General features: G+C 37.5%; 1 protein-coding gene across 1 annotated transcript in view; it reads right to left on the bottom strand.

Moving 5' to 3' along the window:
* Nucleotides 1-2,215: 2,215 nt before the first annotated feature.
* Nucleotides 2,216-24,477, bottom strand: part of ABCC4 (ATP binding cassette subfamily C member 4) — a 261,117-nt gene continuing 238,855 nt past the window's right edge. Inside the window, exons 30-31 of the mRNA XM_027855684.1 lie at nucleotides 14,995-15,129; nucleotides 2,216-2,581 (exon numbers count right to left, since the gene is read on the bottom strand). Coding sequence (XP_027711485.1) covers nucleotides 2,474-2,581; nucleotides 14,995-15,129 — 243 coding nt within the window. The 3' untranslated portion in view covers nucleotides 2,216-2,473. The remainder of the gene's footprint in view (nucleotides 2,582-14,994; nucleotides 15,130-24,477) is intronic.

The following is a 24,477-nucleotide window of genomic DNA, read 5'->3' as shown; positions in this document are numbered from 1 at the left end:
TGAAAGAGATGTTTCTTGTCATTCTAAGAAAATTGTAGGGTATTTTAAAAACAAATTCAACAAATCAACTCTTTGGGAACCTCCTGGGAGCCTGGGGCAGCCTCTAATATTCTTCTGTTGGAAAGAGTGCAACCAGATTTGCTACAATAAAAAATGTTTCATACCATCTGAAATTTTTTAAAACCTGCATGTAAGGTGGAATATTTGGCACATTTAATAAACTAAGACAACTACCTTAACTGGAAGGCAAGTTTTCTTTTATGCTATTCAATTTTGTCGGAGAAAAACTTATCAGTGTTCACCAGTGGAGGTAGAGTAGTCCCACTGGCCAAGCAATATGTTTTTCAGCTCAGAAAGAAAGCAAGAAAGAAGGAAGGAAGGAAAGAAAAGAAAAAGAAGAAATTTAGGGAGAAAAAAAATTAAAGAAATAGTACTCTGCTTGAGAGGAAAAAAATATGGAACTCTTAATGGAAATGAAAGTTGTGATTTATTTCAATTATGTTTAAACGATTCATTTTAAAAAGTCCTAGGACAATGAGGTTAAAATAAGAAGAACATATTTATGCAACCACTGTTACTCTCTATACACAAGATAAACAGGTACATTTCAAATGCCTTCTGTTGTTTTTAACCCTTGTCATTAATATTATAGGTATTTCAATTTTCCCAAAACACAAAAATGAATGACACTATTGTTTTATTTACATGACTAAAAATAAACATATTTAAACTATAAACACTCAACCAATGAGTGGTTGTTTACTAAATCTATTTGCATAGTCCACTCTTTTAAGGCTTAATTTCACAAAGTCTGTGGTTTCTGTGGGGACACCTACAAAATTTGCTATTTTTAAAAAATGTAGATGTTTTTGTGGATATATATGTATTTATATGTCCTGTCTAGTTACATTCCCAAGGTCCTTAAAAAAAGCTTATATGCAATTTTGGGGAAGTTACATGTTAAGGAAACCAAGAAAGTCTTGAAAACATATTTTACTATTCTAGTAAAAAACCTGGATTAATTGGAACCCAATTAATCAGAACTTCAACTAGAGACTACTTTTTGAGGGTACAAGTCACATGGAGACTCGACAACCATAAGATGTGTTCAAAATTCAAAGAAACTCAAGAAAGAGGTTGTGTAAGACCTGAAGTCCAAGGCACTCACTGCTGCAGTAGATCAATTAACTGAAGGACAGCCCAAGTTAGGTCCCCTTGGGGTGGGAGGGCTGAATACCAACTAGGGAGGGGAGGGAAAAAGGAAAGTGACCAGAGCCAAAATGAAGGGAGAGAAAGGAAGCTGAAACTAGGAGCAGCAAGTAAGGAGGCCAGAGGAGAATGTGGGTAAATCAGAAGAGTAGGAATGCTGTTCTGCTCAGTGGTCATAGCATCTACATATTCTTCACTCATTCACTGAAAATAGACAAAACCATAGGAAAGAAGATGTGTTTCAAGAACTTATTAAAGGAAGTAATCTCCATGGCATGTCCTGAGGTCATTCTTCATTCCCCAAGTGTTCCAGTTAATTGAGGATTAGTGCATATGGCTTCTTTCTAACAATTTCACCATGTTCAGTATAAAACTGATAAACAGTTCCCCACCCTTGCTAATCCTCCTATAGTTAAGATAAATCTAAAAGATGAAGGATTACAATGAATACATGTCTGTGCTCTCTGCAGTTAGATAAGTGGATTCCTAATTTGAGAAAGCTTCCATTTGTCTCCTCATTCTGTCAAGAAAAATTATAAAATAAAACAAGTCTCCCTCAGTATTTTGACTTTGCATCTGGAGCTTGAAGGGATACCTAAAGCTAAAGTTTCTGTCTTTGCCATAGATAAAGTCCTCCAAATGCACATGTATCCAAAGTGCTTCTAAGGCATGAATTATTTCTGTTACATTTTCTGCCACCCTCTGTACTACTTTACGTAAGGACACTTAAAAAATGCAAACCTACAAACATCAAAAAGAAAAGGCGGCACTTCAAGTGGCAACTTCACACAATATTCAAGTAATAGAATCCCTGATGCTATTTGAAAACAATATACACATTTGGGACAATTAAAAAGTATATCTAAGTATTAATGATTCCTTATATGACCTACATCAGCTTTGGTTGGAAGTCTGTGAGGGCACAATCACCTGGTTGGCTACTTTTCTTCGTGTCCTGCCCCTTAGATTTGGTTAAAAAACAGAACACAAAAACCAAACAAAGAAAAAACACAAAAACCACAGCATTTAAATAAGAATGAGAAATAATCTTGTTTCATTAGCACTTAAAATTATTGGATGACACCAGAAAGCAATTACATAAACTAACAACATGTGGTACATAAATATATGTTTTTATGTTAAGAATAACAAAAATACAATCTAGTCGCATAGTGCAAAACCACTGTTAAAAGTGGTCCATCTGCTCTAAGAGGATCCCATTAGAGCTTAATGATCTGGACATAACATTTCCATTCTTCGGAGATCACAGTGCTGTCTCAAAAACAATTAGACCTGGGGACTGCTCATTTGAAGTGTTCGTAACTACGTAGCCATTTTGAGTAACTTCTGGATAATTCCTTCTGAAGTACACCTGAAAAAAAGAAAAAGTGCAAATAAAAAAATTATTTTTTTTAACCCATTGATGACTGATGTCATAGTTCCTTAAGTCACTCTTTCCTGGTTTTCTGTGACACGTAAGTATACAGCACTTGTCTGACAAAACAAAATGTGCACAATGGTTAGAGCAGAGTCCAAAAAAACCAAAAACAAAAACCAAAAACAAAAACCAACACAGGTATTTATTCTTCTGAAGAATTAATCCTATTAAAATCCTTACCAGGGCCAGCCTGAACAATCTGTAGATAGATCCACTCTAGTTCTGATCATTCAGATTTATAGATATGTTTTTATCGTGACCTTAAACTGCTAAGTAAAATCATTTTAACTGGCTCAAAACACGGAGATAAATTAAAAACAGGATGACAAAAGAGGCTGTGAAATCTAGCTTCTGCACAAGGATTTCTCATTTTCACACATAAAATGAGCACAATGGATTTGGATGTTAATATCAGGTTGTAATCCTTATATTTTATAAACTATGATTGACAAGCATTGAAACTCCAGAGTATATGTATGAAATGTCCTGGCGTTTAATTTGTGCGGCAAAGCAGTTATAGGGCCTATAGAAATGTGATCTGGGGATAGGGCACCGCAATAATAAAAGGAGAAGCAAAACCTCTAACAATGACTCAACCAAGCAACTTCTCTAAAATGTAAGATGATACCAAATAATAGGACAGTTCTTTGCCAAGCCTTTGAGTTCTTGAATTCTACCAATTTCTAGCTGAACTAGAAGAGATACAGGTTTTCTGATAAATGTATAATCAGAACATAAAGGAAACGAAATGCTGTCAAGTCTCTCTGTTCCACAATCATCAGTTTTTAGCAGCTGTATCATATCTCTGTTCCTTGACAGATGCGCATAACAAAATGAAATAATGTCAAGACTTGTGTGCTCTTATCTAAAAATGTGTTTGGTGAAAAAGGACTTCAAATGTAATTTTTTTCAAAGAAGAATGTGAAAAGTTTTGTTTGAGTCTTTAAAACAGAAAATGCACCATCTATCTGAGGCTGACATGTGTGTCATGAGCCAGGGCTCATATTCATACTATTCTGGGGCCATTTTGTAAAAGCTGGCTCCAAATATATTTGTGGGCACCATCAACAAAGTGACTGTTAGAGATAGACTTTGCATGTGAGATAAAAAAAGAAAAACTCTTGAAACACCTATATATTATGTGTAGCTTTCGTCTTTTCCCTGTTAGTTTCAGTAAGTGCTACTCTAAGATATATCCTTACATATAAAAATACTGTATATTGAAACATCATTTAACAAGAAAAAAGTAGGAAATTTTGTATTAATGCTTGAACACACCTGGATGAAATCGATGTACAGTATTTTATGCCTGCAAAGGACTTGAAAATATATTTTCTATTTAAAAGAAAATTATCAGTTGAAGTGTCACCCGGGTCCCCCCTTCCCCCCAACTGTTAATGCCTTCCCATACAAGGTTCCCTGCTATTTGCTTTGTATGTGTTTTATGTATCTATATGTGTATATATTATTCTTCTGTCAGAAAGGATATGCACAAAGGAAGGAGAGAGTTTTCTTTCTGTCTTCATATGTCTTATACTTAGTATAGCAGTAAATAAATGCTTCATTTTTGATAAGCATAAAGGCTTCACACCAATTGTGGAGACTCATTTCATGCTTTTTAAGCTATTCTGAAAGCAGAAACTTATTTTAATGGAGACAAATTTTAAGCAGTTCTGTGGTTTTACATATATGCATGTATATATAATATTGTATGTATTCACACACATGCCCCCCAAAAGGGGCGACTTTTTCTGAACAGAAATATCATGAACAAAAGAACAATGAATCTTCGCTTTTTCCTAGGAGGGTTATATCCGCTAAAATAATACACAGTTATTCACAAAGTATAAAGACTTTCAGTAGGGGACACCTAAAAAATTAAGTAAGCGACTATGACCTTTTTCATGACCATCTCAATATAAAAAGGAAATCATAAGACCTGGGTTCTAATGCTAATTCTGTTGCTGCCGAGCTGTGGGACCTTAGGCCTGTTTCTTGTCACGTGCCTTCAGTTTTCTGACCAGTAAATGAAAGGATTGCATATGATAGTATCTAAGGGCTTTTTCTAACTCTAATAGTCTTATGATTCTATAATGTTACATTAAAATAACCTTACAATTAGAGACTGAAATGTGTAGCTTTAAACTTGTTTTCCTTTAAATATAGGGCTAGCCTTGACTTGTCTTCTCTTTGTCTCTGTCTCTCTGATCTCTCTCTCTGTCTTTTTTTCTGTCTCTTTTAAAAAATGAGACCCTGGACAGTTTCTCAGATAAAGGTCTTATATCTCAAATATATAGAGAACTGAATCAAATTTATAAGCATGTGAGTCATTCCCTAATTGACAAATGGATAAAGGATATGAACAGAAATCAAAGCTACATATAGTCACATGAAAAAAATGTTCTAAATCATTATTGATTAGAGAACCGCAAATTCAAACAACTTGGAGGTACAACCTCACACCTCTCAGATTGGGGAAAATGACAAATTTTGGAGAGGATGTGGAAAAACTGGGAAACTAACACACTGCTGGTAGAACTGTGAACTGTGATCAGATCCAAACACCCTAATCTCACAGTTCCTCAACTTACTTTATGAGACCTACTCCTCCATTCTAACTCAGCCACACACAAAGATAGTCATACCCTTCGTCTTGCCATCACCTACAAATGCTTCACTTCCATGTTTATGAATTCTGAAATTCCCTTACCTGATCTCAATCTATTGTCATTCCATTTCTCCCTCTGGTCTATAGATCCAAATCCTGTTCTTTGTCCACATCATGACCGAGACCTCTCAGTTCTTTCCCAGGTCATCACTCTTGCACTAGCAATATTCTCCTTCCTTTCCCTCCTTGACTCCATAATGAACCAGTTCATTTCTACACTGTCCTCCTCTTATAAGTCCTTTGCTTCCTTATCATATTTCTGATCTTAGCCTGTTAACACTTCAGTCTTTAATTACTCCCACTATCCATCGCCTTTACAACTTCTCATGTGTTGCTGGGGGAAGCTGGAGAAAACCAGGAAACAATGCTGACAGGGTCCACTACAAACTTCTGTTACCTAACATTAACTGTGCCCTCAGTGTTGCAAGGCAATCCTTTTAATATGTCCCTAATTAGCTTACTAGCCCACTCACCACAGTGGCTCTTCCACTTTTATTCCACCTCAAATCTCCCATGGTTCTACCTCCCCCCATTCTCTCAGTTGAGAACCTAGCCTCTTCCTTTCCTGGAAAGATCAAGACCATTGTTGGAGAGCTACCTTTCCTTCTGCCCACCTCCTTATCTCTTAACACCCAGATATGTTCTGCCACTATCACCTATTTGACTCGAGTCATGTAATAAGGTGGCCCTTTTCTTTGCCAAGGCAAATCTTTCTATGTGTACCAGTGATTCCATCCCATTCAGTCCTTTCTGGCAGATTAAATTCTCTATTATTCTCAGTTTTTCACTAATTTTTAATCTTCCTATTTACCGGTAGTTTCTTGGTAATCTACAAATATGCCCATGTTTTCCCCATCCTCAAAAAATTCACTTGATCCACCCATCCCCACTAGATATCATCCCATATCTCTCCTCCCTTTTGTGGCTAAATTTCTTTATTTTATTTTATTCTGAATGTAAGAAAGAAAATAAGCATTTCCATAACATGTCCATAAACTGCCTATACCCTTTGAGCCAGCAATATCCAGCAATAACTGCTAGGTCTGTTTCCAAAGATGATTAAGGAAAAAGGAAAAGAACCTATATATTCTAAAAATATTTATAGCCACTCTCTTAGTGGTGGCAAAGAACTGGAAATTGCGGGGATGCCTGTCAACTGGGGAATGGCTGAACAAGTTGTGTATATGAGCGTGATGTTGAGAAGGTCTTCTCCAAGGTTCCTCCACTTCCTCTTCTCTCACTCTCTTCTGAACTCTCTACAGTTTAAATTCCACCTTCATCATTCAACCAAAACACCTCTCTCCAAAGTTACTAATCATCTCTTTAACTGCCTAATCTAATGACCTTTTCTCAATCTTCATTCTTTCTGCAGCCTCTGACACAGTCTATCTATCACCTTTTCCTCCTTGATACTCTCTTCCATCTAGGTTTTGGTAACACTCTCCTGGTTCTTCTCCTACCTATCTGACTGCTTCTTCTAAATCTCCTTTGCTGGATCTTTATCTAGGTCATGTGCATTAACTATGGGTGTCTCACAGGGCTCTGTCCTGGGTCCTCTCTCTTTTCCCTCTGTATTATTTTACTTGATGATATCATTAGCCCCATAGATTGAATCATCATCTCTATGCTGTTGATTCTCAAATGAACTTACCAGTCCTAACCTTTCTACTGACTACTAGTCTTGCACCTCTAACTACCTACTGGGCATCTTGAACTGTATCTTCTGTAGACATCTTAAATTCAACATGTCCAAAAGTGAACTCATTATTCTCACCCTCAAACCTTCCCCTCTTTCTAACTTCCCTATTACTGTTGAGGATAGGTATGAAACAGGACCTGAAGCCAGATATTCTTGGCTCCAAAGCTGTCCTTTATCTCTTGGGCCATTCCATCTCTCATCACAGAGGAAACACTAAATAAATAACTTAAGGAAACCCACCACAAAGCAATATTATCTGGTGTTTTGTGTAGGAGGTTAGTGGACACTCATCCTACAGTTTTATGCATCTAAAAAAATTATTCATTACTATGAAGTAATGAGTGGCTCATCTATGAAGGTTTATCAGAGAATGATTCAGATTGCCTCCATCAGCTTCTTCGGAAAAGAACAATGTGGATCAAGAAAGCCTGACTGGGAAACACCTGTTTCCAGATGTTAAATTTCCTGTTGCTCAAGAATGAGTCCCTAATCTGCTGGAGTGAAAGCCTTGTTGATTTTGACTAATTCCCATGATTTTACAGTTTTGATTGATGCACTCATGTTTAATACTCGCATGTTAGAGAGGTTGACGATTTGAGAGCTAGTGCTCATAAATGCTAAAAGTAGAGATAGCCTGTCAAGAGGATCTCAACTTGAAAGAGAATTGTGATAAAGACTATTACATTACATGAAGAGGTGTCCTGAGCCAATAAGCTAAGGGGCATGTCGAAATATTAGTTGCTCCATGACCTTGTGTAAGAAGTTCTGTCATATATGGTCAATATAAAGAAGATTGCTAAAAAATTTAGTCAAGAACTCCTAACAATGCATATCAGCCTTATGGTGGCTATGGGTTGGTGTAACAAAAAGAACCCTACACTGATCAATGCAATGATCCATCACTATTCCAAAGAACTGATGAACAAACATGTTATGCACCCTCCTAGCAGAGAGATGATTGTGAGGTTCAGAACGATACATACCTTTTAAGATGAAGCCAACGTGGAGGCCTGTTTTGCTCGACTGTGTAAATCTGATACAAGTACTTTAGTCTGGGGTTGGTGAGGATGATGAAGGAGGAGAAGGAGGAGAAAATGGCTGACCAAACTGTGGCATATAAATATCAGGGAATATGACTACACTATAAGAGACAAAAGTGATGAATACAGAGAAACGTGGAAAGATCTAACTGAACTGATACAAAGTGAAATAAATGGAACCAAGAAAACAATATATGTAATGATTACAGTTTAAACAGAAAGAAAAATCACATTAAAAAAGTAAATGTTGCATAATTACCAAGAACAAGTATGACTCAAAAGAAGAGATATGTGAAGACACTTCCCACCCCACCGCACTGCAGAGATTGGGAGATTCATATTTCATATTGCACATCTTTTCAGACTTTTTCAAAGTATTGATAAGTTATGTGTATTTCTCTTTTTCATTGTTGTGTCTTAAAAATATGTTATATGGGATGATTCTCTGGGAACTGGGGACATACTGGGAGAAATCATGGTGATGAAAAAAAACAGCCAAAAAAACCCCAAAAAGCAAACAATAAAAGATTATTTTTAAAAAGATTATGCAGACAATCTGAAGGACAGACCAAAGAGGAGACAGTAGGCAGAAAAATCACTTAGGTAGCGGCTAAAATAGTCCAGTTGGTCAGCGTCAGGGTTATTACAGCAGAAAGTAGAAAGGAGTAAACATCCAAGAGATATTGCAAAAGTATCACCAAATATAATAATCACAGTATACAAACCAGAGTTTAAAAAATAATGAATAACAATAGCTAGCAAACTTGCAGAGTGCTTTAAAATTACAAAAGTTCTTTTACAAATATTATCTCATTTGATCCTCCCAACAACCCTGGGAGGTACGTGCTATTATTACACTCATTTTGCAGATGAGGAACTGAGAATGACAGAAGTTGAGTGACTTGCCCACAGTCACACACCTAGTAAGTAGATCTGAAACCAGGTCTTCCTGACTTCAAGTCCAGTGCTCTATCTACTGTGTCCCCTAACTGCATATTTATTCACATTACTCTCACTGAGAATAGCAATCATTTTAGCGACAACAAAAAGGGTTTTGTAGCATTATTATTCAATAAAATAAAATTTTAACATACCTTTTATTTAAATTTTCACCCATTAAAAACTTCTATTTTGTGTAACTTTTATAATGTGCATAATATATTAGTACAGTAGTACACCTATGTAATTATAACCCTGGGGTTTGTCTGGGTATTCCCATCTCACCAAGGGCTTTGGAGAATGTCCAGATGGCCTAGCACTGAAGACTTTGTGTCCCTTGTGACACGGGCAGGTGTAGCCTCCTTTGACTGGCTCCCTGGGTCATTAGAACTGGCAAAATAAGAAGGTCACCTTCTTTTGGCTATTCTTTCTGCTTCACTTTCTGGCTTACGCTTTTTGTTGTGTACTTCTTGCTGCACCTTTGCCCACTACATGGGTGCCATGAGCCAACTGGTGAAAGGGGAAGGACTTCCTTCCCCTGCACTCTCTCTTTTACTCCAGTTCCTGGAAATGAAATTGGATGTGTTTGTTTCTGTTCTATTTTGTTTGTCTCTCTCAATCCCACTGGCGCCATGGTGATGACCTTAGAGCCGGCAGTGTAGGTGAGATGGTGCAACCAACCTGGCATGGAAGCCCGGAGAATCTGGGGTGGCTGCGACTTGAGCCCTAGGGGAGTTTTGGTCTTGGAACTGGTACTGTGCTTTACAGTAACTGAGCTAAGCTGTGCACCTAATCCCCTTCTCTTCCCCAGAGACTGAGGTGTTACCAAGGGCATTAGTCCCCAAGGGAAGGGAATTATACTTCCCTTGGGGAGTAATATATTTGTGACTGTGATTATACATTAATAAATATTTTTGAATGAGGAACTGAGAATGACAGAAATAAATATTTCTTGAATAGACAGACAAACAGATAGACAGAAGGACAGACAATATATACACACATACATATATACACATATATCTATATATGTATACACAGACATATATATATAAGCTGGGTGTTATATGTATGTATATGTACATACATATACATAGGTATATGCATATGTATATACATATATATCACATTACTCTCACTTTTGTAAGTACTCACTGTACTCGGTGAGAGTAATGTGATTATTTTGAAATAAATATTTCAGTGTAGAAGTTAACCTTTGGCTAATGGAACTGGGGTATACTTGAGGAAATAAAATCGGTGGGGCCTGGAACCATGTATGGGAGCCAAAATACTCCCCAATTCACTGAGGGTACCAGTGGGTGGTCCATTACATAATTTACACGTGAATATATACGATGGAGAACAGGTGTTCCCTCCCCCCCAATTTTTATTGATAAGGTAGTCCAGTCAAAAAATTTTGGAATCCCTGAACTAAATGACATGGGAGGCCCCTTTCCAGTTCTGAATCTATGACACTTCCAAAGGCGACTGTGAGACATATTTCCCTTTTTCACCTCATACATTATACAACACTTTCACATTTTATTGGAGGATCACAGAGTTGGAGCTCAAAGGCACTTTTGAGATCACCTAGTGCATTCCCCCTGTGTTAAGAATGAAGAAAGTTATGCCCGGAAAGGTTTTGTTACTTGCCCAAAGTCACACAAGGAGAAGACCTGGGATTCAAACTCAAGGCTAAGTATTCTTTCAACTTGGCCTCTAATTTTTTTACATCAAATAAAGCTTACATCCCCTGCAAACCGTAGGCCTTTTGAAAGCAGGGAATCCTAGAGCAGTGTAGAAAACACTAGGCTTGGAGCCCACAGAAGACCTAAATTCAAATATGGACTCAGAGTAATAGTTGCTTAGTCGTTTGTCAGTCGTGTTTGATTCTTTGTGATCCCATTCGGGATTTTCTTGGCAAAAATCCTGAAGTGGTTTGCCATTTCCTTCTCCAGCTTATTTTACAGATGAGGAAACTGAGGCAAACAGGGTTGAGTGACTCGCCCAGGGTCCCACAGCTTGTAAACGTCTGAGGCCAGATTTGAACTCACAAAGACGAGCCTTCCTGATTCCAGGCCCAGCACTCTATCTATGACTCTATCCACTTACTTAATTTCTCTTGGCCTCGCTTTCCTCATCTGTAAAATGAGGGTGCTGGACTTAACGGTCTCTGAGGTCGCTTTGAGCTCTAAAGTTATGATCATATCATCCTCAGAGCGCTGGGTACCTAAGTACCCAGTCCTTACTAGTAAAGACTAACAAAGTCTTTACTAATAAAGACTCCATAAACATCAGCGGAATTAAAGTGGACCAACATACAGACTGTCTCTGGTCCCTTCGCTAGCCTGCTAGGTCCTGCTACCGTTTTGTGCTCTGCTGGCATAGTTTTTGAGTTCAAGGTTATTTCCATACCTTGGTCAAATCAAATCAAGTATTTATTAAGCACTTACTATGTGCAAGGCACTGTGCTAAATGCTGGGAATACAATAAGCAAAAAGAAAAAAAAATAGTCCTCGCCCTCAAAGAACTTACATTCTAATGGAGGAAAAGAACAAATAAAAAGAAGCTGAAGAGCTGGGGGAACAGAGGGAAGGCTGTGGGGAGAGAGAGAAGGATGGTATATGGTGGAGAAAGTTTGCAGCCAAGAGAGGAATGAAGACCCAGCTAGCTTGAGTACTTTCCATAAAATGGAGGTTCTAGGGAGGGCCATGCATATTCCATGCCATGGGAAAGCATCTGAATGAGACTTTGGGGAAGGAAATACTTTATATACTGTAATAATTCATCAAAAATTACTCATTAAAACCATCTTTTTTTTTTTTTTTGCTTTGAAATTTAAGCTTCTCACTAGGAAGAATCAAGCTCTGTATCTACTCTGTAACCTTGCCTATATTAAGTTACTTGATTATGATGACGGATAAAGCCTCTCCAAGTCCTTTGTTGCCTCATAATTCTATGGATATGCCAAAGAAGCAGCAGTTCAATCACGTGAAATGCCTAGTCTCTTGATTTAGGAGAAAGTTGACTGATTCCTGAGATAACAATTTATTTGTCTAGAGGAAGATCACTGCTAGGTTTCACCCAGAGTTTGGATGGTAATTCTGATTTGACAATCTTAGGACCAGAATACATTAAACAGAACTGCAATTTCCGGATTTTCTAGTGATGGAGGTTGTGTTAAATCTATTGGTAAAAGTAAAAGAATACCCTGAGGGCCCCCATATATATATTTTTATATATACATATGTATATACACATATATGTATATATACACATGTGTACATATGTGCATATACACATACCTATGTATATGCATGTACACATACATATAACACCCAGCTTATATATATATGTCTGTGTATACATATGTAGATATATGTGTATATATGTATGTGTGTATATATTGTCTGTCCTTCTGTCTGTCTATCTATCTATCTCCCTAGCAGTTTATAGTCAAAGCCCCATTTGGGTAAAGGGAAAAAAAAAGGGAAGGAGGAAATCTTGAAATGTAAGTACTACCAGTGATAGGGATACTCTGGGGCCAAAGAGACATAACTTGTTAGGTACTATTAATCTTAGATTAACTTTGGCATTTCTACTTGTGTTTTGTAACTTGTTCCAAAGATAGTTAGTCATTTCCTATTCAGATCTAAGGCCCTTCAGGCCATCCTGAAACTACCCATATGAGCACTGTGTTTCTGAGTTAGCCTGACCCCAAGAAATACCAAGCAACTAGGATACTACCACAGCCTTTCCTGATGCCAGTCATTCCTTTGCCATGCTGGGAATTTCTCCAAGCCTCCATGTAGGACATGTATCCTGTTCAGGTAATTAGGTAGCATTGATCCTTGAGATATACATGAATAAAATGAGCAGCCACAAATTGACTTGGGAGAAGCCATGATCACCGTCTACCATGAACTATGTGCAAATGTAGAAGGGTTTCCTTTTTGCAAACTCAACAAAGGACATGCTTTAGATTACCATAGGAAGAAACGTGGTTCAAATTAGTCTGTGTTGCTCATTCAAGTTACCAAACAATGTCCTTAGGGCCAGTGAGTTCTTAATTTTTGGAAATGAAGGCCTGTAACTCCAGATCTAATTTGGCTTTCTCTGGACCAGTGGTTTCAGTGCACTAGGGACTAGACTGAGGGGGAGTTAGTTAAAGGCCTGGTCATGCACATGTAACCACCAAAGTCTCTGCAGGTTTGAAAACATTTTCTATGAGGTTCTGTTATTCCCCAGGTAGCGTATTAAATATCTGTCAACAATCAAATGGTAGTCCCCAAACTAACCATGCAGAATCTATATTCTATAGGCCAAGACTAAGAGTATCTTATAGATATGCACATATCTATAGATACAGATACACACATGTATATAAATTTGTGTGTGTGTGTTTGTGTATACATATATATACACCCCAAAATATACTATCAAAATATTTATTAAATAACCAAATGCTAAAATTACAACATACTCCCCTGTGAATAAAAACTTAATCTGGATGTTTTATGAGTACATTTTATTCTTTAAACTGTTATGGCAGTTGAACAAAAATATGTATAGTGTACTTGAAATATATACTACTATATATATATATATATATATATATATATATATACCCACACATATATATGCTTGAAATATATACTACTACATAATATTGTGGCCTCCATTCCAAACATTTTCCATATTAGCTTTTTAAACTGTTATATAAATTACTAAATGAAACACCAATCAACAACCACTTAGCAAATCCCTACTATGTGTCAAGGACTGGGGATAAAGAAAGAAAACAGTCCCTGCTCTCGAGGAAATTCCAGTCTATCAGAAGAGAAGCCCAACAGGAGTGTTAAGGAAGGAGATGAAGATAAAATATTAGTTGACAGAACTGTCCCCTTCCTCAGTAAGGGAGAGGCCTCCTAATTTTAACATCCTAGTGCATACTAAAGGATATGTTAGTTGAATCTGAAGAAGGTCAGATGGCTGAAGACAAGCTGAACCCAGATGGGATTAGAAAGCAACATCAGTGGAAGAGTCCTTCCTTTAGGAGTGTGCCCTGAGCACCTGTGTTCCCTAAAAATGCATCTCTCTATGTATGGAGAAGCTATAGGTATTCCATGAAGACCCTGATAAGACTCTCCAAATTACACCAATATATGCAAATGTGTGCGTGGGGGAAGGGATGGCAAACACACATGCTAGAGAATATGAACCAGGATGATGAGATGAAAAAGAACAAAGTCTTACAGACCATACAGAAACCTCATACCTGTATGCAGCACTTAGGTGTTCCCTTATCTATGGGATAAGGGATCAGAAAACTTTTCTAGTATTTTGTGTATAAGAATCCTTTAAAAACATAGTTCATGAATCCCCAGCGATGTGTACATTTTTATAAATCAACCAGAAGTCACAATAAGTCCAACGCAAAGGCTCTTAATTTTCATTAGCATAAATTTAGATCTGAAAATAAAATTAATTTTGGACATTATTTTAAAAATGTTAAATGATTTCTAAAAGGAATTATTACTGCTTATAAGGCATTTTCCTCATGATAGGCCTGTGAAGGAGATGAGGTTAATATTATTGTCTCCATTTTACAGATGAGGAAATTGAGACTCAAAGGTAAAGTGACTTACATAGTGGAGTTGGGAATCAAATCCAAGTCTTCTGATTTTAACAAGACTCATTTGCTTTCCACTTATTCTATGCTGCTTCTCTTAAATTAAACCCATATCGTTAAAAATAAATACAATTCTAAGCAAAGTATTGCTAGGCAGACGTAATTTCTCTTGCTGAGTCTTTGCAGGTTTTGTTTCAAGTTGAGATGTATTTTTAAGACCCAGTTATGAAGCTGGGATCCTGAAGGTTTATAATTGGAAAAGCTTAACTACAGTTGCTTTTAACTATAGTGGAAAACAGTGCTTGTTAAATGGCTGTGGAGGGTAAAACTGCAGAGTCAGATGCTAATTACACCTTGGCAAAATCTTACCTGTTTTGCTGTTTCAGTGAGGACGGTGGCTTCAGCCTTGCCTGTTTGCTGCACCATCTTATAAAACAGGCTTTCTTTATTTTGGAGCAAAACATATGGCTCATCATATTCTTTCAATCTTCCTGCTTCCAAAACCTGTTAATCAGCAAAAGCAAACATCTTAAAACACAATGCTTTGCAGCAAGGCATTATGATGAACATAATATTTCGGAAGAGGTAAAGGAGGGAGACAGACAAGAGATGGTTTATTTAGGTGGTCCAGCTGAAGAGACTGTTCAAAAGGTCTGATTATACCCCATTCCTATTCAGCAAAGAAAGATCTAATCCAATCTAGTAGAAGTTCTCAATTATTACTAAAATCACAATCTTTTTTTTTTTTTTTCTTGGTGAGGCAATTGGGGTTGAGACTTGCCCAGGGTCACACAGCTAGTAAGTGTCAAGTGTCTGATTTGAACTCAGGTCCTCCTGACTCCAAGGTCAGAGCTCTACTCACTGCACCACCTAGCTGCCCCTAAAATCATAATCTCTATAAAGTATATCTCAAGTAAAGATTTTATTCCCAATCAACAAATTTTTATTAAATGCCTACTATGTGCTAGGCACTAGGCTAAGGGCTAGGGCATACTATAGCTCTTTGCTACTGTTTATAAGCACTAAAAAGGATGAAAAAGCTTCCTGATTTTAGAAAACAGAAATTCTTAAGAATTTTATGGCTGCTAGATCATCTTACTAAATCAGATCTAAATGGTGGGTGATGCGGTGGCATGTAGAAAGTGATGTCTGTGACAGCTTAGAATCACAGAGCAGGAAGCTTGAGTAAGTCAAGGAATACTTTGGGGAGAAAGCCCTGAAATTTCATTGGGTACCCAGTATAATGGCACACAGGTACCACTAGGAATCTGGAATACACAGTGGTCAAATCAATTTGGGTGGAACACACCATGGTAAATGAATATAAAAGAAACACACAGTCCATGCCCTTAAGGAGTTTACATTTTAATTAGGGTCAGGAGAGATGATGAAACACTAATGGGGATATGTTAGACCAGGAAGGGTGTTTTAGTCTGGGAAGTCACAATCAGGGTTGTACTTTAGTATTGTAATAGTGGAAAGTCAAGGGAACAGCCTGCTATCTAAGCAGCTTTTACATCATTCGTTTGCGCAGAAGAAATCTCCAGAAATTTTATTTTCTATCTGAATAGGACTAAAGAATGGTGGCAAAGAACAGGAAATTAAGGGGAAGTCCATCAACTGGGGACTGGCTGCTGAACAAGTTGTTGCATATGATTGTGATGAAATATTACTGTGTTATAAGAAATAATGAGCAGGATGCTCCCAGAAAAACCTGGAAAGACTTAACATCAACTGATGCAAGGTGAAGTGAGCAGAACCAGGAGAACATTGTAGACAGTAACAGCAATATTGTATGATGATCAACTCTAAATGACTTGGTCCAGGGGTGGGGAACCTGTGGCCTTGGGGCCACATGTGGCCCTCTAGGTCTTCAAGTGCAGGCCTTTGACTGAGTCCAAGATTTACAGAACAAATCCTTTTATTAAGGGAATTTGAAGTTTCAATTCAGTCAAAGGGTCAAACTTGAGGACCTAGATGGCCACATGTGGCCTTGAGGAGGCTGGTTCCCCACTCCTGGATTTGGCTATTCTCAGCAATGCAATGACAATTCTGAAGGATTTATGATGAAAAATGCTAGCCATCTCCAAAGAAAGAACTGATGGAGTCTGAACGTAGATTGAAGCATACTTTTTTTACTTTATTTTTCTTGTCTGTGTTTTACTGCACAACAGGACTAACGTGGAAATATGTTTTGCATGACCTGCACATATATAATCTTTACCAAATTGCCTGCCTTCTCAACGAGGGGGAAAACGGTCAGAAGAAGAGAATATGAAAGTCAAAAGAATGTTAAAAATGGTTTTTTCATAATCAAGGGAAAACAAAATTATTAAATTAAAAAAAGAATTGGACTAAAGAAGCAATTATGATATTTGGCACCAGATTCTAATGATTATGGTCCACTTCATTGTTGTTCAGTTATTTCAGTCATGTCTGGCTTTTCATGACCCCATTTGGGGTTTTTCTTGGCAAAGATACATAGATAAATGGCTTACCATTTTCTTTGCCAGCTTATTTTACAGATGAGAAAACTGAAGCAAATTGGGTTAAATGACTTGCCCAGGATCACACATCTAGTAAGCTTCTAAGGCTGGATTTGAACTTAGGTCTTCCTGACTCTAGGCCTGGTGCTTTATCCATTGTGCCACCTAGCTGCCTTTTTATAGTCCATACTGTGGTCTATTTAAGCTTTGTCACTCAAAGGCTGTTTATCTATTTGCAAATTATCTAAGTCTCTTGCTTCTCTCTCCTTTTTCTGTTTGCCGTTTCACTAGTTTACTGTTCATTAATGCCTCAACCAAAGGATAAGGGGTGGGGGGAGGAATTTTGTACTTTCCTACTTATTAGTGGCTTTGGTTAATGGTTTTGAGGCTTGGGTTGCTGGTGGGAAAAACTGGAACAGTTGGCCCAAATGAGGCTCTTAAGAATTGTGGATCTCAGTGATTAAATCTATCTTTTTCAACTACTACTACAAGAAACTGAGAATTAACTATGAAAAATCTCATGCTAAGGAAAATATTAATATTGAACAGCAGTGCCCAATTTTAGAACAAATTTAGAATCTGTGATAAGACATTTGACATTTTTAAGCATGGCACATTTAAAAAAAAATACACCCAGGTATCTCAGTTAATTCTGTCCCACCTAATTTAATCTGAAATATTTATTAGATCCCATAAAGGATGTTTTCCTATTAAGCTTTTGTTTACTACAATGAATCATTGTTTAGGGCAGCTCTCTCAAAAGAGTTCAAGAATAATTGAATCTGTCACATCCACATGATAATTAAGATGTCCTATAATTTGGCATTCCAATTTAGATGCCCCAAATGTATAATTTTCCTTAAGTATAGCATTAGAGAGTATAACCACTCCTACTGAAATTAAAGAAAATACACAATTTCTAAATACAGGCTCCACTCACATTAAGGACTATGCAAATAAAATAAACCAAATTACTTGTTAAATGATAAAATGTAATCGCTACAAGAAACGTCATGACTCCACATTCATGGGAGAAGCCATAGAAGGCTTATGAAAAGTAAATTGTTCAACTTCCTTATTTTTAATGGAAAAAAAGAGCCAAATGCTATTTATATCTCACAGTTGTCCAATTCTGAATAAATTTATAAACTCTGTGGAAGGGTGTGTGTGTGAGGGAACAAGGAATGGTCTGAAAACAGAATCCATGTTGTGTTCAGAACTAAACAATGATCTCAAAAAAGGATCATAAATTTATGGAAAAAAGAGACCTGAAAGGCCATTTAGTTCAATTCCTTCATTTTATAGATGAATAAACTGAAGGTCAGAGAGGGGAAGAGATCTGCTCAGGGACCCACTGCTAATAAGTGTAAGAGGCAGAATGTGAACCTAGGTTTTCCAGATCCCACTTCAACACTCTATCTACTATGACTGTAGATTGGCAACAGGGCTCACACAATGGGATCATGTTTTATTACAGTTACCTGGGGCTTCATCAGCATGAGGAATTAGTGATTAAGTCCTCTAGTTGAGAGTCATTACTCTAGCTGAAGAATGTCTTTTACCTTGATTTGTACTATTGTTTTCACTTCTAAGGACAAAATTATGAAAATTTACCGCAAAGGGTCTGGCCTTAACATTTTTTTTTTGTTAGCTTAATAAGATTGTGCTTCTTAAAACTATAAAATGAAAATATACATCTCTGATCTTTTTTGGTACAAGTCATATCAAAATACAATACCTTGAAATGAACTGAAATTTTACATTTGGAGCCCAGGCATGATATGACAACTGCCTGCTAAAAGACAGATGACAGCTCTGACTTGTGATTCATGTGATAGATCCAATAAGAATGGGGCCACCATACTACATACAATTCCAATAAACAATAGGTCTACCCACAAATAAACTGGCAAATGATGAGGACTTAAAAGGGAGTAATAGTACTGTAATATTGCCTCTTATCAGATATAAAGTAGAAGCTAAATATTTCAGCCCCTCTGGTATTCCTTAAAGTAGGAACACCCTTTCAGAAATAGGGTGTTTTCCTAGATTGGCTTTGTGTGATTTAAAAAATATTTACACACCCATGCAAATATTTTTCTTCATTCTACTTCTACTGTGACTAAAGCTGTGCCCGGGGCTCAAACTATTTATTGTGCTCCTGTCATACTCATGTTTAAAAAAAAAAAGGATATTTCCATTTAATTACCAGGAAATAACTTTATCAGAACAAGCAACCTTTACCCTAACCACACAGAGACGTACTAAATAGAACGTAACTGCCATCGACTGAAGTTTGTATATATACTACCTCAGCCAAGGTTTTAGATGCCTTGGACAGGCATTTACAAGATGGCACTACAGCTCACTGTACTGGTAAAGCAAGAGAGAATCGAGATTGTTCTGCATCATTTTTGTTACTGACCAAAAGGCTCTGAGAGTCACCTAGCCTTTCAGATTACAAAATGAACCATAAAAAAAGAATTGAAGGAATTATGATCTCAGTACCAAGAACTTCCCAACAATTTAGAACTGTGTGAAAACTGGAATAGGATACCTTATGAAGCAATGCACAGACACAAATGGGACTACCATTGTCAATATTGGGAATAATGTTTGCACTAACTGTGTAAAATAAATAAGCATGGAGACCCTTCCATTCTGAGATTCTGTATTTCAAGAACTGATCATCAGAAACTGCTTCTCTGCAGTGGGTTAGGGAAATTATGCTATATTCATTGATAACAAAGGCCTATTGCTGACCTGGATATCAGTCACATGTGCAAATATTCTGAACCACTGTTATGGACTTGAGTTTTTTGAATAAAACATTAAAATAATCAGTTCCAAAGTGAAGGGACATCATTTTGAAATTAAATGGACCATAAAACAACAATAAAGCAAAAAAAAAAATCTTCATTTGGAGGAATTAGAAGAATCAGAGGACTTAGAAATGAGTAAATTTGGACACCATCAAATTCACCACTTTCTTTTTTGTAGGCCAAGTCACTCAGCTAGTTAAGAAGCAAAAATGGGGTGGAATCCAGGTCTTCAGGCTTCATATTCAGTGCTCCTTTTACTATCCATGCAGCCAGTAAGTGTAATGGTATTCACAGGGTGTGATGGGAGGAGGCATATTTATGTAAGGATAGATGCAAACTGACAATACAATTTTGCATATCATTGTTGCCAACAAGACTACGCTTAAAGAAAAACAAAATGGAGCCTTCCATTTATGTAGCTTTCTATAGATTACGAGGTTCTCTCCTCACCAAAACCCTGTGAATTTGGTATTACAAATACTACTACCTCCCTCTTACAGATATGAACATTGAGGCCCACCTCCATGAGATGTTCTATCCTTATGTCTATTCCTCTTTCTGTTTATACCATGCTGTGTCTCAAAGCAGTCAGGCAGCCAATCTACCTGGCCTTGAGTTCTGTTTTTCGCTTTCCATATGATTATGTGATATAAAACAAGTTATCTAACTTTAGTATTTCAGCTTCAATCAGTCAATAAAACGTTTATTAAGTACCTACTATGTGCCAGGCACTGTGCCAAGTGCTAGGATAAAAAAGAAACAAAAGACAGTCCCTGACCTCAAGGAACTCACAGTCTAAAGGGGGAGATAAGCAAACAAATAGGCAAAAATAAGCTATATTCAGGATAAATTGGAAATAATTAACTAGAATTAAAAAGGGTTGGGAAAGGTTTCCAGAAGACAAGATTCTAGTTGGGATTTGAAGGAAGTCTGATAGGTCAGTAGGTGGAGAGCACCCGGGCATGGAGGACAGCCAGAGAAAATATTCAAAGACATAAGATGTGAAATGTCTTAATCCAGGAACAGCAAGGAAGCCAGGACCACTGGACTGAAGAGTACATGGTGGGGAGTATGGTGTAAGAAGACTGGAAAGGTAGGAGGAGGCTAAGTTATGAAAGGCTTTGAATGCTAAGCAGAAGATTTTGTGTATGATGCTGATGGTAACAGGGAGTCACAGGAGATTAGAGGTGACATGATCATCATGTGAAAACTAAGCGACAATTTCGAACTTTGGTTGGGACAATCAAAATATTCCATATCAACGTGTTTTGATTCAAAATGGCAATAAAGACACAGTTATATATTTAAGAACCTCTCTAACTGTTTGCAATTTTGCTTACAATTAATTTTCTATTCAACTTCTCCACCCCTACACTCCCACCCCATTGGGTTTTACAGTATTGTTTTTAATGTTAACCATTGTTTTGTTTATTGCTCAGAAAACCTGGGAGTCATATCTCTCCAGACATTTTGTTCATGATGCAAAAGGGCAAAAAAACGTGCCCTTGCATGTGGTGGAAAGCTCTACATAAAACCAGTAACAAAACATCTAGATAGTCTCAATAAGGGATCACAAAATTATAAATGTGGAAACAGTATTGAAATATAGCTTTAAATAATTGACCCTTAGTTGTTGCTGTTCTTTCTCCAGGTATAAATTACATGTTTCATTTTTTCAAAGAAAACACCTCTGAGAAAGGACTCTTGTTTATGAAGAGATGAGCTGAGCATTTCAGGTGAGGTGTGGGGTGGGTCTAAGATTATGAAATCACATAGCTGAAAGTAAAGAGGAAAAAAAAAAACCCATCTAGCGACCAGGATCCCCTTTTGGTCCTGAACATTTTTCTATCTTAACTCTTTCAGCAGTCTCCAGCTGATAACTAAATAATCCCATGACTCAGACAACAATTTTTACTGGTGTTTTGTCATTTTTCAGTCGTGTCTGACTCTTTGTGACCTCTTTTGGAGTTTTCTTGGCAAAGATACTGGAGTGGTTTGCCATTTCCTTCTCTAGCTCATTTTAAAGATGAGGAAACTGAGGTAAACAGGGTTTACCTCACCCAGGGTCACACAGCTAGTAAGTGTCTGAGGCCCAATTTGAACTCAGGAAGAGGAGTCTTCCTGACTCCAGGTGTGGTGCTCTATCTACTGTGCCAACTATCTGCCCTTTTTATTTAGGTATAAATTATGTGTTTTATTTTTTCAAAGAAAGGGCTCTTGTTTATGAAGAGATGAGCATTGCAGGGGAGCAGGGGGGGGTTAGAATTGGGTCCAAGAGTATGAAATTATATAGCTGAAAGTAAAGAGGAAAGAAAAAAAAAAAACAGTGACCAGGATCCCTTTTTGGTCCTGAACATTTTTTCTGTCTGATAACTAAAAAGTCCCATGACTCAGACAACACTACTAATGGAATAATTTCAGAATTCTCTTCTATTCCTCAGCTATTGATATTTCTTACACAAGGAAAAAGTAAAGCAGGGACTGGGGCATAGTGGGATTCTGAGGGAAGGCTGCCTATGCTGTTAGCTAAAGAGAAAGCAGGTCACAATTAACTAGCTAATCCTAAAAGACAGCACAGGAGCTGTCTTCAATGGGGAGATAGTGGTATCAGGAGAAAGAGGATTTCTAATTTGTCTGTCTTGCTCCACTGTTTTGTAGCAACTAAGCAAATGAAGATTAAATTAGCTGTCATTTATGACTATACTATGTTAAATAAAGTTAAAATCAAGAGAATGACTTTATAAACTGGCATTCTAAGCCTAACAAATCAATGGCATTTAATGAACCCAAACTGGGTAAATCCCTTTGGAGAGCCAACATATAAACAAAGCTATTAATTAGGTCACAGTTATTTCCTAACAAGCCCTTTGTTTGATTTAGTTAAGAGTAAACAAAATCATCTCCATCCTTCTTTGTGGAGAAGTATTCACCAGTGAAGCAAAATTCAATTATTACACCTAAACACTTGCAATTACATGACTTTATTATGACAGCAATGTTGCTTAGCCATTTCATTAGCATTCTGTACTCTCCTAGTCTCAACCTGAGCTTGGAAACATCAGCAGCCCTGGCTGCTTTACTCAAAAGGCTTAAAGTTTACTGTACCTAAAATAAATGAAAAGACAACATGATTTAGCCTAAGAAGATCTAGATTGAGGTAGGTGGGGGGGGATTTTTTGTATGGTGGGGGGCAGGGGAAAGAATACCTTAGATGTATTTTGTATAAAATTATGTATATAAAGAGAAGGACACTTACATATTGACTTTGGGCAAGTCACTTAACTTTTCAATTCTCTACCTTAAGATTATAAATAGCAGAAAAGCTACCGGCTTGTATTAGTAGAGGGAGTTTGCTCACCTAATGGTTCCCCTACCCCAATGAAATAGTCCCTATCCCTACCTACCCCTGGGAGAATGCTTCCCTGAGGGCACTGAGTGCTAGGCACCTTCTTGCAATAGTCAAAAAATGCTTGTCAGCTGAGCCCTTCATAACCTAGCCTCTTCCTGGCTTTCCATTCTTCTTACACCTTACTCCCTTAACATGTTCACTTTGATCCAGTGACACTGACTACTGGCTATCCCTTAAACAAGACCCTCCATCTCTCAGCTTCAGGCATTTTCCTTGATTGTCACCTCCCCCCCCCCCCCAAAGCTCTCCCTCTACTCTGACTAATGACCTCCCTGGCGTCTTTCAAGTCCAAACTAAAATCCCACCTTCTACAGGAAGTCTTCCCCAAACCCTTTTAATTCTAGTGCCTCCCTCTGTTGTTTATTTCCTGTTTATCCTGCATATAGTTTGCTATGTATATATTTGTTTGCATACTGTCTTCCCTATTAGATTGTAAACTCCTTGAGGGCAGGGCCTGCCTTTTTCCTCTTTTGTTTCTTCAGTGCTTAGCATAGTGCCTGGCACATAGTAGGAGCTTAATAAATGTTTATTGATAATGACTGAGTTAATCAAACAAAGTTTACATCAGGGCAAAAGCAGAGAGTCTTGAGGATTTCACCTCACTTAAGTTGGGGAACACCTGGGTCCTTGTGATCAGGTACATTAATGCTTGACTGTCACAGCTGAAGAAATAAATACATACTTGTTCTCCTAAACTAGTAAGGTTTTTTCCTAGGAGGTCTTCCCTTTCAAAGTGGGCAGGGGTTTTGATGCCTGGTGTCCAACCTGAACATTCCCAGTTCTTCCCTGTTAAGGGGCAGCAGTTTTTCCACCACAGTGACCATCACACTAGGAAGACATACTCTGATTGAGCAGGTCCATGGACACAGGAGAATAATCTGATAAAAAAGGTTATCAGAGAATGCTGAAAAAGATGAAGATACAGTTTAAGGGAGGAAATTCCAGACTAGAAATTTACATTGCACTCTGAAGTTCTGCAAAGTACTTTACTAACATTATTTCACACAAGCCTCACAAAAACACTGTACCTGTCACTGCAGTAATAAGTAGCGGAGTTTTATAGTTGAGGAAATTGAGGCTCAGAGGGAAACGAGGAGAGTTGTCTATGGACACACAGCTGGTCAACATCAGAGGC

Source organism: Vombatus ursinus, unplaced genomic scaffold (genome assembly GCF_900497805.2).
Source record: "Vombatus ursinus unplaced genomic scaffold, bare-nosed wombat genome assembly UNPS02011014.1, whole genome shotgun sequence".
Lineage (NCBI taxonomy): Eukaryota > Metazoa > Chordata > Mammalia > Diprotodontia > Vombatidae > Vombatus > Vombatus ursinus.
Note: the sequence above shows the minus strand (reverse complement) of the source record. Positions and strands in the feature narration are given on the sequence as shown.